General features: G+C 36.1%; 1 protein-coding gene across 3 annotated transcripts in view; it reads left to right on the top strand.

Annotated features, from left to right (window-relative positions):
- The window catches only part of GABRG2 (gamma-aminobutyric acid type A receptor subunit gamma2), a 66,877-nt gene extending 51,943 nt beyond the window's left edge, over positions 1 to 14,934 (top strand). The window contains exons 7-10 of one of the 3 annotated variants that reach the window (XM_062605329.1): positions 7,316 to 7,468; positions 9,475 to 9,680; positions 11,365 to 11,388; positions 12,946 to 14,934. In XM_062605329.1, coding sequence (XP_062461313.1) covers positions 7,316 to 7,468; positions 9,475 to 9,680; positions 11,365 to 11,388; positions 12,946 to 13,221 — 659 coding nt within the window. In that variant the 3' untranslated portion in view covers positions 13,222 to 14,934. The remainder of the gene's footprint in view (positions 1 to 7,315; positions 7,469 to 9,474; positions 9,681 to 11,364; positions 11,389 to 12,945) is intronic. The other 2 variants (XM_062605330.1, XM_062605331.1) reach the window with 2 other exon arrangements.
- The last annotated feature ends 850 nt before the right edge of the window (positions 14,935 to 15,784 follow it).

Raw genomic sequence — 15,784 nt, 5'->3', positions numbered from 1 at the left:
GATCTAGGAAAATAACAGAGAACACGAGAAATCTGAATATTGCCCACTTCAACAATAAACCCTTTGGGTCTGGAGTCATCTTGGTTTATGTGTGGGTACACCGTGAAACAAACTGGTCAATGATTAGAGCCTTTCAGTTCACTTAAAATATTTTAGACATTTAAATTTTTTTCCCCCCAAATTCATTTGATGTAGGTTTTTTATTTTTGTTATCATTATTATTAATACAATTAATTCAGAGTGAGTTTTCTTAGAGTGCTGAGAACAGTGAGCTTACAACAGAGTTCCTACCTTAAAGGAGGTATTTATAGGAATCACATATTTTAATGATATTGCTATGTACAATGACTGAAAAGAGGAGAATTTTCCATTAAACTATTTACCTGTTTATTCTTGAAAAAAACAAAACCCCAAAACCCTGGACAACAGTGATAGTGGGGATCTCTGCCTAAATGAGACTGCTGGCCATGTTAACAGTACAAAAGAGAGAACAAGGATGTTATCTATTAGTTATTTATGAGGAAAAGAAGATAAATTCTGCTGCCACAGTTGTTCGTCATTAACAATTTATGCAGTTTATACTCATTACTTGTAGCACAAAAGGTAATACTTTGGTAATATTTGTATCATACAAGAGTTGGGTTAGTTCTTACAAGTGCTCCTCTATCAACAGAGCCATACAAGTCAGTGATGCCATTTCAGTGTTTGTCTAAACACTCAATAGGGAGAATAATTAGAATTTTAAGATTAGGTTTTCCCCTGGCAGACTTGCAATCGTTTCTCATGTCTATTCTGAAGTGACAGTGCCCTCCTGTGGCACCATTTTCTTACATTTGCTTTTTTCCTACGTATACTCCATCCAGAATGAGGAAATGCATAGTGTTTCCCATAGATAAACAAGTCATTTATTTATGCGCTTGTTTACATGAGTAAATTTTGAGAGTAGGTTCCATTTCTATTTCATGTGGTTCTCTAAACATTTCTTTTAAATGTTCTTGCTCTTTTCTGTATGGTTTCTGCCTAAAATTAGGAAAGAAAAACCTATTGGAAATCTGGAGAGCTGGTGCATGTCTGGGTCTGTGTGAGCCTCTATTGGCCGCACTAACAAAATTGTGACTATTAGGTACCACACAAACAGTGACTTGCTCTAATCCTAGTTGTTTGTCATTTGATCAGTCACTGAAGAACAAAAGATGATCCTTCATTTTAGGACAGTTTGGCTCATACATTTGTCTTTTTCTTCAATTTTCTCAGCAGTTTCACAAATCCATTTAAGTAGAGGAACATGTCCGGTTTTAAAAAGATGCAATAAGATATTTGGCAGCATTTTTCTGCCAGTTATTGATTCATCAATATCCTCCTATATAACTTATTTTCTCCACCAATTTTTACACTTTAGGCATTAAAAGCACTAGATTATAAACATGAGAGTTAATAAAACACATTATTTTTCATCCTACGAAACACTGACAAAAATATTTAAGGTAACCAAATACTGAAGGAAAATCCTTTTCAGACCCTGGGATAGAACACATCCAGTTCCTAGGGGAGGAGCTCCACAATGCATCTCCCTGACACCATGGAGACAGCAGGAGGTGAGGATTTTTTGTGCTGCATACTTTCAGCACACAAAGAAATTCTAGAGATTTTAGGTAGCAGAGTGTATAATGAAACAAGTAACTTTTAAGAAGTACAGAACTCTCTGTGCCACCCATCTGTTCTTGCTGTGCCGCCCTTCAGAGTGGTGTGTAGCTTTGTACAGAACAGAGACAGCACAGGGCTAGTCAGAATAAAGTCTACTTTTAAACTCTCAAAAAAATTCTCATGCGTATGGACACGTGTCTATGCACACATTGGTAATTTTCCAAGACTTTTAACTTAGCAATGCAAGATTTTCACACAAATGGCCACATGTAAAAAGACCAGCCCTTCAATACTCCACATATTCAACAGAAATTAAGCAATTTTATCCACTCCCAAACTCTCTATGAGAATGAACTGAAATGACACATAGACACATACATAAAACTTGACCAGGTGGCCAACACATAATTTTTGAAGCTCTTCTGCAGTTCTTTTAATACCTTAAATCCAGCAGTAAATCTAGCAATTTTTAAGAAAACCTGCAAACAGTATCTTATAAAAGTAAACGTGAGACAATCTTAGCTGTAAGAGTTGCTACCTGAACTCTAATTAAGACACCAATTTCCTGTGATGTTACAAAGCTGTTCTTTCTTCAAGCATTTGTACTAGCTTCCAAATCACTTTGGAGTACAAATTAGAGGCTTGTTTCCCCAGTACCTTACACTTTGCACAGTCACTTAAACATGCATAAAGAGAGTACTAATGGGTATAATTTCCCATTCACTTCGCACAGGTATAAATGATTCCACAACCAGGAAGCAATGAAGGATCACACCCACTGTGCTGATTAAATCAGTTTAGTGTTCATTCCCTCTGGCTATGCTTCCTGGCACAACTAATTCCTTCTATTGAACTTTTGGGATTTAGGCCAGGGCATATGCACAGATGGTTCCTCAAGTCAGAAATTCACTTTCCCTACTGTCTAACAGAGCCTGAATCCTGGTATTCAAACTACTGTATCATAAAGTGTATGGTAGGAGGAGCTCCCCAAAACTTTCACTGACTGCCTTGAGTCTGTGTAAATTAGGATGTCACAGGACTGTTAAAAATAAAACTTTCTGAAAGATCTTACTAGGCTCATGATGACTGGATACTGATGGTATGCATCTTCTTTTCAAAATAACTCCTACTTCAGAAGTGATTTAAGTCCTATGCACTTCCTCTGTGTGCAACAGGGATTACTGACACCAAGAGCAATATTCAGCTTCCCGTTCAGAGTAGCAGAATGAAACTCAAGTCATAACCCTGCCCTGCATCTCATGATCTTCCAAACATAAGTGTCAGGAATATGAATTTAGTAGAAAGCATGATGACTGTGTATACATGTGGATAAACATGACCTGGACAACATTTTCCTGGGGGTCTGCATTCCATTTTAAATAGATGTCATTGAAGAAGCTGATTAACAGGTTATTGCACCTTCAGATGAAAACAACTATGTCTCAGCTATAGAAACACAGATGAATACAGAGAAATAGGAGAATTATGTATATTCGTAAACAGAGAGAGATGAGATCTAAATATATTTAGGATGAGCTATTATACTCCTCCATGTAATAAGAGGTTTTTTTCCCAGGGAAATTTTTTATTTCTTTAAAAGTTGAAAATTATCTAAGTATTATTTTTTAGACATATGTAATAGCTATATACATCTTGGAGAGGACAGCAAGACTGTAATGTCTCTGGTGAAAGGCTAAGTAATCCAAAAATCTTCTAATTAGGATGCCAAATATTAAGTATTTAAGTATGTTGTCTTACAAGGATACTGCCAGGTTGTATTATCATTCATTTCTAGAAAAATCCAAAAGTATATTAGCCCTCCAAACAGCAATGAGAAGCTTTCTTGCTGTAGTGGACAATAAAGGATATAAACAAGAGTCTGGGAAAGAGGATGAAGTAATAATGAAAAGATTATCAATTTGCCAAGTGAGGGCTAATGAATGACACTGTGCTGAGGATAAAGTCTGGCCACTTTTTACTGAAATAATGCCTCAGTCTGACAGCTCCATACAGGCATCACACCAGGAGTGAAAACTCACCTGATGCACAGAGATGGTCTGAATATAACAGAGAGTACTTAAGCTGGTCTCACCTGAAGAGCAAAGAATTCCATTAATAGAGTCAGAAAAACAGCTGTGGTTGAAACCAGGGCTGGGGCAAGACTCCATCATGAAAGATGTGATTACAGTGAAATACTGTCAAGTCCATGCTCCCCAGAGGAGTTAATGCATTTTACATTTAGGATGTACATGTTCTGACAACTGATACTAGGTCCTAAATGGCACATCTTTGGTCTTATGTTAATTTGTATACTCAGAGTACCTTTCTTATTCAAAATCTCAGAAGGCCTGCTGTTTTATCATTCCAACATCACTTACATAAACTAGGTAATACCAGCAAGATGCTTCTCTGGAGCATGCCACCACTTAGTCCCGTTTTCCTTAGTGCTTTATTTACAGCTGTTCATACTACTTGAAGCCAGAAGAGACATTCAATACATAGCAGAACTATTGGCTTGCTTTATCTTGACATTTCCTAAATTGTATTTGTTACTATCACTCTTACCTTGAAATAAATCATCATTCCCAAAATCCCAACCAAGAAAGGTAAGAAATAGACAAAACACCTCTCTGAGGTATTAACATTATTCCTTTCCTTAGTAAGATTCTCTGAAATAGTGGGATTTACTCCAAAATGCAGCAGTGTCTGCAGCACCAGCAGGACTTTGGATTAGAAAGCAACATGTATTAAAGGAATTTATGCATCCTTCAATGATTCTTCAGAGTGGATAATTCTACACTGTCTGGCAAATTAGAGTTGAAACTGAAATTTCTGTTTCCTTTGATCTACCTGCTCCATTAGTAGAAACCTTAAAGCCTGTATAACATTTATACGGTCTCTTATTTCTTTAAGCTTTCAGTAAAATGTTTCCAATTCTACAAGGCATGAGAAATAAGGTCTGCCAGAATAATTCTGCAGATTTTGTCTATGAATATCAGGAGCTGATACAGTGTTTCCTATGGATATCATCCGGGAGTGTTCTGGATTTTTTACATATATCTATTAGGGAAAAAAGTGTTTGCATAAAGGAAGGTGCAATAATGTTCGTGAGGGTTGAACAAAATCTAGAACAATTACATCGACTTACCTTCTGCAGCAGGTTAGCCGAGATATGCTATTTTGAAACGGAATTGGTTAAGAAGTCCAGTATTTAAAAGAAAAAAGTTACAAAGCAGAAGGAATTGTGTTCAACTCGATATAAAACACTCCTACCTGGAGCATCTCCAGTTTGTGTAGCAAATGTTCTGTGACAGAACACTGCTGTTGCTCTATGGAAATGGATTGGTACATCTTTGAGATGACAGAGAATTAAAAGTAATGCCTCATTGCTGCTGAATGAACTGAGGCCTTTACAAGTTACTTAACGGTTTAAAAGTTCTGCATTACATTTTGAAAAAAAAAAACATTCATTTTAAAATTAAGCAGAAAATATTGTAAAAATGATTGTAATAGCTTACTGTATAAAACCCACTCCTTGCATTAAGGGAAAAATCAAAATATTCTCCACAGAGACCAGATGACAACCACCAAGAGAAAAAACACAATAAAACTATGTGGAAACAGTCTATAAAATGGAAGGATTGAGGCTGCTCACCCAAAATATACATATATAGGGATATTCCTATGTTATCCACGCCACTGTCTGGCTTGGCTTGCACACACTATTATTGAAGAAAGGTCACGCATGAAGTCTTTACAGCATGCCTTGGTCTAGGTCATCTGGACTCATCTGCTTGTTTTCTCAGCACAGGTGCTGAGTTTTGGATTTGAACCCAATACCTGTAACAAAGTGCTGGTTGTGTACTAGATTATAACATTTTCCTTTCTTTCTGAATTAAAGATTCTACAAATCAATAGGGCTAGTATTAACCAAAAAGCTGGACAAAAAGACCTGTCCAAGAACAGGACAAAAATGTGGATAAAACTAGTTGCCTAGGATCTGATATAGTACTTCAACATTGAAGTAGTATGATTAATATTGAGCATGAAAACAGCCTTCCCCTTTAAACTGTTTGAATGGAAATAATACAGATGTAGCTTAAAGTAATACCTACCTTTGTATAGCAGGAGAAAACCCTGATAGCATATATGATAGTAATAGCATATATGAAGACAAATTGATAAAAATTCCCAAAATTGACAAAATGAGAACTTCTCAGGAAGTCAACAGATGATCCAGAGGGATGAAGAATGAGTCATATAATTTTATATGAGCCATATAATTTTATGGCTTCAGTTTTACAGTGTTCCTGATCAGTGGTATGGTTTTTGGTTTGTTTTTTTTTGGGGGGATGGTGTGTTTGTATCATTCAGGACATACACATATAATGCAAACTTACATGTGAATTAACAGGATAAACAGACTGTAGTTACTTGAATTGGTTGCTCACATTCAGCCATATCTCATAAACCACACATATATAATTTGGTTTTTAAGTCTTTGATTTAACTATAAGATATTGTAATTAAATTAAAACCAGTTAATCCTTGGGATGTGGACATTCACATTGGAAAAAAAAAAAAACAAACCCAAAACCCCCAAAGAAGCACCAGCTGGAAAATTATCTCTGAAGTTTCTTCTGTGACCAGGATCAAAGGAATTATTCTGGGAGAAATTAAAATTTTAATTATGCCTGAAAACAGAGAACTCACTTGTAACTAAAGGTACTGATCTAAGCAGAATACACATTTGTCACAGAGTCTCTTTGATAATGCTGGAAAACTATCTTATTCTCAATTTGCAAATCCTATTCTGTTGCAGTTTGAGACTTCTCTGGATTGCCTTTCACTGAATTGCAATGAAGTCTTTTGTAGTTTGGGATTCTGTAGTTCTTTGCAATTAAGATTTCCCAGGAGTGCTGTAATCTGAGGATGAGAACTAGGTTCTTTTAGTTTAATAAAAATACATCTAAACCTGAAGCTTTGCTGTACTCCTGAATCCAGATGGAATTTACTTAATAGCTTGAAAGGGAAAAACAACTGGAAAAAGAATCATAAAACTACTGAATGGGAATTACGTGTTATGCACAGAGTAACATATAGCGTGGCTTTTGGGGGGCACTTAGGAGGTGTGGGCTCAAATCCTTTTAGAGGAAATAATACAACAGAAGATCTCAGGCAAATAAAAAAATTAATTATTGACACTGCCTAGCCCTGAAGAATAGTTGCCAACATGAATAATTTAGAAAGTACATCTGAAAGCATGCATTATTTGAGAGCAGAGCTGAGGGCATGCTAAGAGGGACAGCATGGTGACTGGAGGTTTGCTGGACCACCACCACTCAGTTGTTGTAAGAGGACTGCACTAGGCATTTGCAAGCTATGAGGAATGACGCAGGTAGAAGGAAGCTTGCTGTGCTATGCAAGGCAGGTTACCCTTGAAATCTTGAAGTTATTTAAACCTGCCAGACTATTCTCTTTAATAGTGTAAAAATCCACCAGTTCTTGAGCTATACCAGTGTTGAAGAGGTATGTATTTGCTGTGAATATATCTGGTGAATCAGTTTCATATATATACCCCAACACAGAACAGGAAAACCCTAGCTAATACAGAAATCCTGTGTTGGGTTTTTAATATATTATTCTACTTCAGTATCCTTTTATTTTACAGGAGACTACGTAGTCATGTCTGTTTACTTTAACCTGAGCAGGAGAATGGGTTATTTCACTATTCAGACCTACATTCCCTGCACGCTTATTGTTGTGTTATCCTGGGTCTCTTTCTGGATTAACAAGGATGCAGTTCCAGCCAGAACATCACTAGGTGAGCTATTTTTTCTTCCAGATTTTATGCAAGTGTTTTGACATTTAACTGACACCTCTGCAGATCACCAGTTTGCAAATGTAAGAGGCAAGACAAATTCACATGAGCTCTCCTCATTTATAAGGATGCAGTAATTTCCAAGGAATAACACACCCTAAACTGTATTTGCATCTCTTCCTTTTTACTATGTCAGATCTTGAGCACTGTAGATTGCTTACAACCAAAACTTTTGCACGTTTTCTGATGACAGTAATATTTTTTGTAAACATCAAAAGAATGGGGAACATTGCTGTATACTAAAGCAGGGATGTGTTAGGTTTATTTGCTCTACTTCCGCATCATGGTGACTAGCAATACAAACAAAGTACATATCAAGAAGCAATCAAAATTTCTGGCTATGTGCTATAGTGGTAAAAAGGGAAGAACATACTACCCTGACTTCTGCTTTAGAGACCAGCAATCAAATTTAGCCTCCAGGCAACAAAATCAACTGAATTTGGTGGCATCTAAAATCCTATCCATGAAAATGTGACATGCAATTAATCAGAATTAGCAATTTCTACACATTTAACAACTGTTCCACAAATAAAATAAAAGAGACCAAATTAACCTTGCTTGTGCAAAGCAGCTGGAGCTGCAAGGATTAGCAAAACAGAAACTTTCAACAAGACAAAGTTAAACACATTTTCTACTTCTCCATTAAATCCACGCAAGTGAGAATCATTTTAGTATTTCCTTCTGCATTTTCATTTCTTCACAGAACTACAGCATAGAGCACTGGAAAGCAAAGTAAGGGACAGCATTTTCATTCCAGATCTCCCATGAAAGAAACAGAGGAATAGAGGACCACTGGCTCCCATGACTGAAAGTTTTAAGTGTTTATTGCCTTTTTCATTTCCTCTCTAAAATGAGGTTATAACACCTGCTTTAAAGAAGTATAGAATCAATAAGGCATTCAGCTGTTATTTAAATTTTACTTCAATATACAAACCAGTTTCTCTCCCTCTGTTGAGAATTAGTCTATTTGTACCACTGAGAAGGTGAAATCAGTGGTATGAAATTTACCATATAAATGTGATGGATTTTAACTGTTCTGATGCATTTTTAATGTTCCTCACATTGTAGTACAGGCAGCAATGTTCTGAAAGGAGACGGCACGGTGAAGTATGTCACAGTACTTCACAGTTATAGAGTACAGTCACTTATGAAGACCAGAAGTGACGGTGGTCTGGCACAGAGAGAAATCTGACCTCACAGTTTTATATTTATAAGGAGCCCTGAGAGTTTCTCTCTTCCAGCTTTATATGCAAGAAATCACTTAAGTAGCAGATAATCTGTGTGGGGCTAGCATGCCTGCACAACTAGAACTCATTTAAGCAAGAGAAAGAAAACAGGTTTATTCCCTTATGGAGCACACATACGAATCTAGACACGTTTTGTCCTGCAGTTCCTGATGGATTACATGCTTTAAGAATTTTAATTTCTACCACCTAAAATGGCTGCAAGTTTCTCTCTTATTGGCAGTCTGCAACTAAAACCTTATCCCAACACCACAAAGGTGAGGTTGGTCTCGAGTTTACTTTAAAGAATGGAGTAAAGATATTTTTATTCTCCACTATGATTTTCTCACTCTGACACAAGGTCTTTTCTCTACACCCTGTTTCAGTGTTTGACCACACACAGCCTAAAAATAAATGTCTCAAAAGTGAAGGCCTCCTAGAAGTAACCTACAAAACTAAACAACTAAATTAAATTCCTTAGACTCAGAATCAGTCTAACCAAGCTATTCTGCACAACAACACTTGCAGAGACCATGCAAAAATGTTTCATACCCCGTGTTCATCCTTGAAGCTCTCACTGAATCCACATTCACTGCTGTGATGTGCTGTTTAGTATCTTTGCTATATGTTTGAACTCCAGGCATACTTCAAAACCTCTCAGAGAGAACTAACAATATCAGTTTGCAATTGAAGTAATATTTCTGTTGTTTTCTGTCTATCTACCAGGTATTACAACTGTCCTGACAATGACCACCCTAAGTACAATTGCTCGTAAATCTCTTCCCAAAGTCTCCTATGTGACAGCAATGGATCTTTTTGTGTCAGTCTGCTTTATTTTTGTTTTCTCTGCACTGGTGGAATATGGAACTTTGCACTACTTTGTCAGCAACAGAAAGCCAAGCAAGGATAAAGACAAAAAGAAGAAAAACCCAGTATGTATCTTTTTAGCGGCAAGGTCTAAAATTCAATTACATTTTCTAAGAAAGCATTTAAATCCCTCTTCATGCTTGTACTTTCTTTTCAGACACTGGTAATATATACTCTTCCTTTGTATTAATAGGAATGTAAACATTCACCTCGAGAATGAAAAGCTCATACATTACAGTTGTCTGGATGCCAGAAAAACTAATTTCTTAGAATAAGGATCCTTTTAACCAAAGTGTAAAAGCAAATCACACCTATCACCAAAACCATTATTTATGTCATAGATAGAGCTCTTGCTGTGACCTTTATGGAAGCACTGTCACTTTCTCTGTCTTAGCAATGTTCTCTGGCATTAACTTATGCATGTATTATTGATATGACTGTTTTTCTTACTATCAAGACTACAGTTAAACATTTATATTCAAACTACAGTGTACTTTTTCTAATTTCCCCTTAAGCATCTGTTTACTTTTCATTGTTTTCATATCTTCTTTTCTTATATTTCTTATCCCCTTTATCTACTTTTCTCCCTTAGAGAGTGATTCAGCTAGCAGTTAACAATGTTACTTATGGACGTGTGCTACACACTAATAAATAAGTGTATTCAGTTGTCACAATAACTAAATCCTGGAAGCACCTTCAGTAGGTGTTTAAGGTTTTGCCCAGGTAGGGAAAAAGTTCATTGATTCTTTTGTCCAGGACAGATTTCTTCTTTTCTTTTGCACCTGAACTAAAAGGTCTGTTGTATAGAATCTCTGAAGTGAAAATAATCAGTGTAAAATCCTAGAGAGAAAAGTAGCCTAGCTGTCTACAAAACAACCCAAATATGCCCATGAAAAATGTGAAGAACAACTGGTTTACATTAATAGAGAGCACTGTCAAATGCATTTTGAGCATCTAGTCACTCAGATTTGCTGTCCTAAAATCTTCAAAGATTTTTGAAGATACTATTTTTTTTTTTTAGTTTTAACATACAGCACAAGAATTCTTACCTAACTTTAGGTATGCTAAAGTTCGATTTCATCATAGGCCTCTCTTCTGGTCAAAAGAAAGAAGCACTGCTGGCAGGTGATGCATCTTGGCCTGTCTCAGGCTGCAATAAAAGGCTGGCTGTGTGTATGTGTGTTTTTTACAGTGCAGTAAAGGAGCCGAGATTAACTACCTCAAACTTAGTTGTCTCACTTAAAGATGTCCATAAAAGGGCAGATGATTTGTTCTTTACATTACTTATCTGTGAGCACTTGGGGACAAACAGAACTATAGATGATTGCCTGGTTCCAAATCACAGAGTCTAAAAAACTTAGGAGTGTTCAGGATGCAGGCTGCAGGTAAAAAGAATTTTTTCTACTAAAAGTGTTTCTGTAAACTGTGAATGGTCTCCTTCAAAACAGGTCAACATAAAAGACTGGAATCCCCTGGGAATATTAAAAGATCTAAATTGAGTTTGATATCTTACGTCTTTGGCCCAGATTTAGTTATAAGACAGTGAAGAGTCAAAAATGTGGGGGGGTTATATTACAGATATTTGTTTAAATTGCTATTATCCCAACTTTTCTATAAATTTAGTTCTTTTTGACTTACTATGTTTTAGAAACATATTTTTAATTTACATTATTTTTGTCTCTTTCTTTTTTTCTTTCTTTAATTTAAAACAAAACCCTCTGATTCTCTTTTCTGTCTACAAAATGAAAGCTTCTTCGGATGTTTTCCTTCAAGGTATAATGCTTTCTGGAATGGAAATTCACTGCATGCGACTGCTGAATTTAACTATCAGAGCTTATATGAGAGTGGTGTTTTGTTGGGTGGGTTTTTTTAATGAGACACCTAAGCATCCTACTTCAGGTAACTTCCTAATTCAGTAGAATGGTTACATATTTCTAGACAATTTGTAGAGTTGATTCAGCAGCCCAAATAATGATTCACTATGGTTCTGAACTAAAGTAAGTTCAAGAGTGACCAACATTATTGCATCCCATGAATTGAGTTTAACGTCAAAACGTTTCTGCTCCACTTTCTCAAGTTGCCATAGGATTCAATAGCAGCAGCTACACCAGAAACCTGCAATGTACCCTTTTACAACTCAACACTGACCCCCACCTTTTTAACCTCTGCGATTTCACTCCAAATTATAAAACTAAATGTGCTCTGATGTTCACCTGAACAAAATTTAATGTCATCATCAATTATTCAAATGCTGTAATGCAAAAAAGTCAGAGTTTTGAAAGGGTTTAAATTGCATATATATTTTTAATGCCATCACTGGATCAATAGACTCTTAGCACATTAGGAAATGTATCTAGCTACGGTCCACATCTAAATATTCTCTTCATTCAGAAATGTAGAGATTCCTTGGGGAAAAAGAAAACAAAAAAAACCAAAAAAAACAACAAAACCAAACAAAACCAACCAACCAAACAAAAAAAACAAAACAAAACAAAACAAAACAAAAAACATCAAATATGCATAGCTATGGAATGGAATTGTTGTTATTTTACCCTACTATCAGTAGGAAATTTCAGTGCCTGTCATCCTAGTGTTCACCAAGTGCTCAAATGTGTTTTAAATGCTTCATTTGCTCAATTTGTCCCGAATAGATATGTGTATATCTATATATGTATAGATATTTATGTGCAGCTACTACATAAAATCTGAAACATGTTGAACCTTCTAGTTGGTGAACATTAGTAGATGCTGAACTGCATATATTCAAACAACTGGAGAGTCTTACAGAGATTGTCCTAGCTTGTTTATTCAAAAGACCCAGCTTTTCCTTTTTTTTCCTGTGTGTATATATATATATATATACATATATACACACATATATTTGCTCCTGTCTCAACATGAACCAGCCCTAATTTAAAATCCTGCATTTCCATTGATTATTCCATTTCTATATGCAATGCACAAATTGCCTTCAGATATCAAGCAGCTATGTAAAATACAAACCATAAGAAATTAAAAAATACCATCAATTACATTCCTGAATGTTTCCTTTAACCTCTGATGTTTCCTTGTTTGTCTTTCAAGCCAGTTGTCCACAGCTGTTAACTTTATATTGATTTGTGCTGCTTCCCCGTAAAGTATATGATGCAACTGGTTTTAGTGAGTTTAAGGTAATACTGCCATTAGAAGTCCTCAGCAATCTCCCATGTACTCCATGCAGAACCATCATTCGCACGTTGACTATAAGTCTCCATCTATCTGTTGGTCTGGTGATAATAACAACGTCTCTCCCTCCTGCCATCTTTGTCTTTTTTTGCTACTCCACCTTAGGCACCTACAATTGACATCCGGCCTCGATCAGCTACTATTCAAATGAACAATGCTACACATCTCCAAGAAAGGGATGAAGAATACGGGTATGAGTGTCTTGATGGCAAGGACTGTGCCAGTTTTTTTTGCTGCTTTGAGGATTGTCGAACAGGAGCATGGAGGCATGGAAGAATACACATCCGCATTGCCAAAATGGACTCCTATGCCCGCATCTTCTTCCCAACTGCCTTCTGCTTGTTTAACCTGGTGTATTGGGTATCATATCTTTACCTTTAAAAGCAGAAGGAAATCAGTGATATGAGCCTTACTCACTGAATTTCTTAGAGAGATGGCTTCCTAAATCCACTTGAAGTATTTATGATGCGCTTTATAGTGGTCTGAATTCTTTAGTGCCATAACCCCGTAAATATCAATCACATCATTTGTCCAAAAACTGCCACCAGGTTATTGTGAATTAAATGTCCATTCAACATGTCAAAAGAATTTGAAATAAAAATAATATAAACAGGTAATACACCGCTATACCTGCTGGAATAGAGAGAAACAGAGCAGGCAGGGTAAGGGGAACATGGCAACATCACTTGGTACTCATATTTCAGACAGAAGTCTGAGAGAAAAGAATTTCCAGGTAACATGCTGTACACTTAACAATGGCTATGAGATTATGCTATAGCTTGATTCTCTGTGGGCTTTTCTTTTTGGAAGAGTCATCTCTCACTCTGAGTGGGTATTAAGCTAGGAAAGTAAACTTCTACTCCCACCAAGATAAAAATAAACCCTTCCATTTGCCATCCCTTTAAGAGCACATGTACAATGCTGTAAATATTTCAATACCTTGTAGTACATAAATTCTAGTGCATGCATCTTTTGGGGGCCAAAATAAATGAAATAAAGGTACCATAAAGTTTTGTCTTTTATTTTGTGTCTCTGGATGTGCTATTGTAATTGAAATGTGGACAATTTTTTTTTTCCTTGAAAAATTATCCCCTTCCCTCATGCATGGAAGATCCAAGCAGACAGCACTTTCATGTAAGACATTAGAGAAGCCTTAAGGATTCAAATAAATAACATGTAGACAAACCTGTATGGCCAATATAATAGCTCATAAAATGTACTGTATGTGTCTGCTGCAGCTGTAGCCTTCATTTTCCATTGATAATGTTGCTATATTTCAACTGAATTTCCAGTAATTATACATTGCAATATCAGCTTCTGAATTTAATCCATGCGCTTCTATTGTTCTTTTCCCATGTTGAGCTCTACTTTTTTTCCTTACATAAATATTTGTGGGTTTGTTTTTTTGAAATTCTCTAATCCCATCCAGGACATAGCTTTTATTCTACACATTATTTTTACATGAAAGCTGCAAGTTCATTTTGAAACATTAGATTTTGTATTATATATACACATACAGTTCTCTGCCCATTCATGTCCTTCATCAGCAATAGTTGTTGTCAGTGCTGCTTTTCACTCAGTGAGTACCTTTACTAAAACAAACCTTTACCATGGCTAGCACACAGTTTAGAGACAGCCTTGAAAACAAAAAGAACAGAGAGTGTCTTGGCTACTAAATCACATGTATGCAGTTTATGTGTATTTAAAACCTCCAATCCATGAGGGCGACTCTTGAAAACCATTTATCCACTGGTTTTCAGAACCTGTATGATGCTCAATTATGCAACCTTAAGCACATGTAAATATGACTGACCTTTTTTTAGTTGTCAAAGATGTAAAATGTCACCTCCAGGAAAGTGGGCTTGCAGGTTGAACAGGGAGATATATAACTTACCATTACAGTATTATTAATAGCTGCAATGGAGGAAAAGGAAAGTTTTCCAATGTTATGTTTGTATAGTTTTGGAAATAAAAATGTATAAAAAAGGAATAACTCTTGATCATCAATTGCTCCTTGTCCAATGCATTTGAAAACATTTTAATAAAGGAATTGCACACACCTGTGGACTTTTTCAATAAAACTGCTGCACTCAATCCCAGTTTTCTTGTGATCGGTTTGTTAAATGCATGCTTCAAGGATTAGACTGCTTGATTAGTTGGGTTCATCAGATGCCTAAATATAAGTGATTATAATCCTCATAACCCTCTGCATGGTCTCATTTTAATGGTTCACACAACTTTCAAAGATGGAGACTAAATCTCTAAAACCATTTTGAAGATTATCTTATTTTTAAAAATAACAAAAAAAAAAAAAAAAAAAAAAAACAACAAACCAAACCCAAACCTTTTCTTACCATGTATCATACACCAAGTAATGGAAATCAATCCTAATTAGTCATTACCCAACATCTCCACTCATGCCACACTTATTTTGGTGATCTGTTATTTCCTCCTGTGGAAAATGGATGAGATTCAAAAGGACAGCTGATGGAGAAACACATAATTCCCAGGGAGACAGTGACACCTTAGCACAACCTAGTGCTAACTGACCAAAAAGCACAGTGTTCCTCTGAATAGAGATTATATGAGCTATTCAGCAGAGAATTAAAAGATGACCTTTGTATTGTAAAGCCAGACTGCCACCACAGCAAACAAAACAGCAAGCAAAACAGCAAGCAAAACAGCAAGCAAAACAGCAAGCAAAACAGCAAGCAAAACAGCATTTGGATATGATGAGAGATATTATTTAGAAGAAAACTACTCAGAAACCTATCTATACAGACATATTCACATGTAAAATGTTATATTAATGTACACATAATACATATTAACTCTCTCAGTTGCATTCTAGGCAATGAACTCCCTCGATATAATAGACTTGCTAAAATGTTTTCAAGCTCCTCACACTGCAGATAGCTATTACTGCTCTGGGACATGTCTGAGG

The sequence above is a fragment of the Pezoporus occidentalis genome, unplaced genomic scaffold (assembly GCF_034315485.1).
Source record: "Pezoporus occidentalis ecotype Australia unplaced genomic scaffold, CSIRO_AGI_Poc_V1 ctg91, whole genome shotgun sequence".
Classification (NCBI taxonomy): domain Eukaryota; kingdom Metazoa; phylum Chordata; class Aves; order Psittaciformes; family Psittacidae; genus Pezoporus; species Pezoporus occidentalis.
This window is presented reverse-complemented; position numbering and strand designations above follow the sequence as displayed.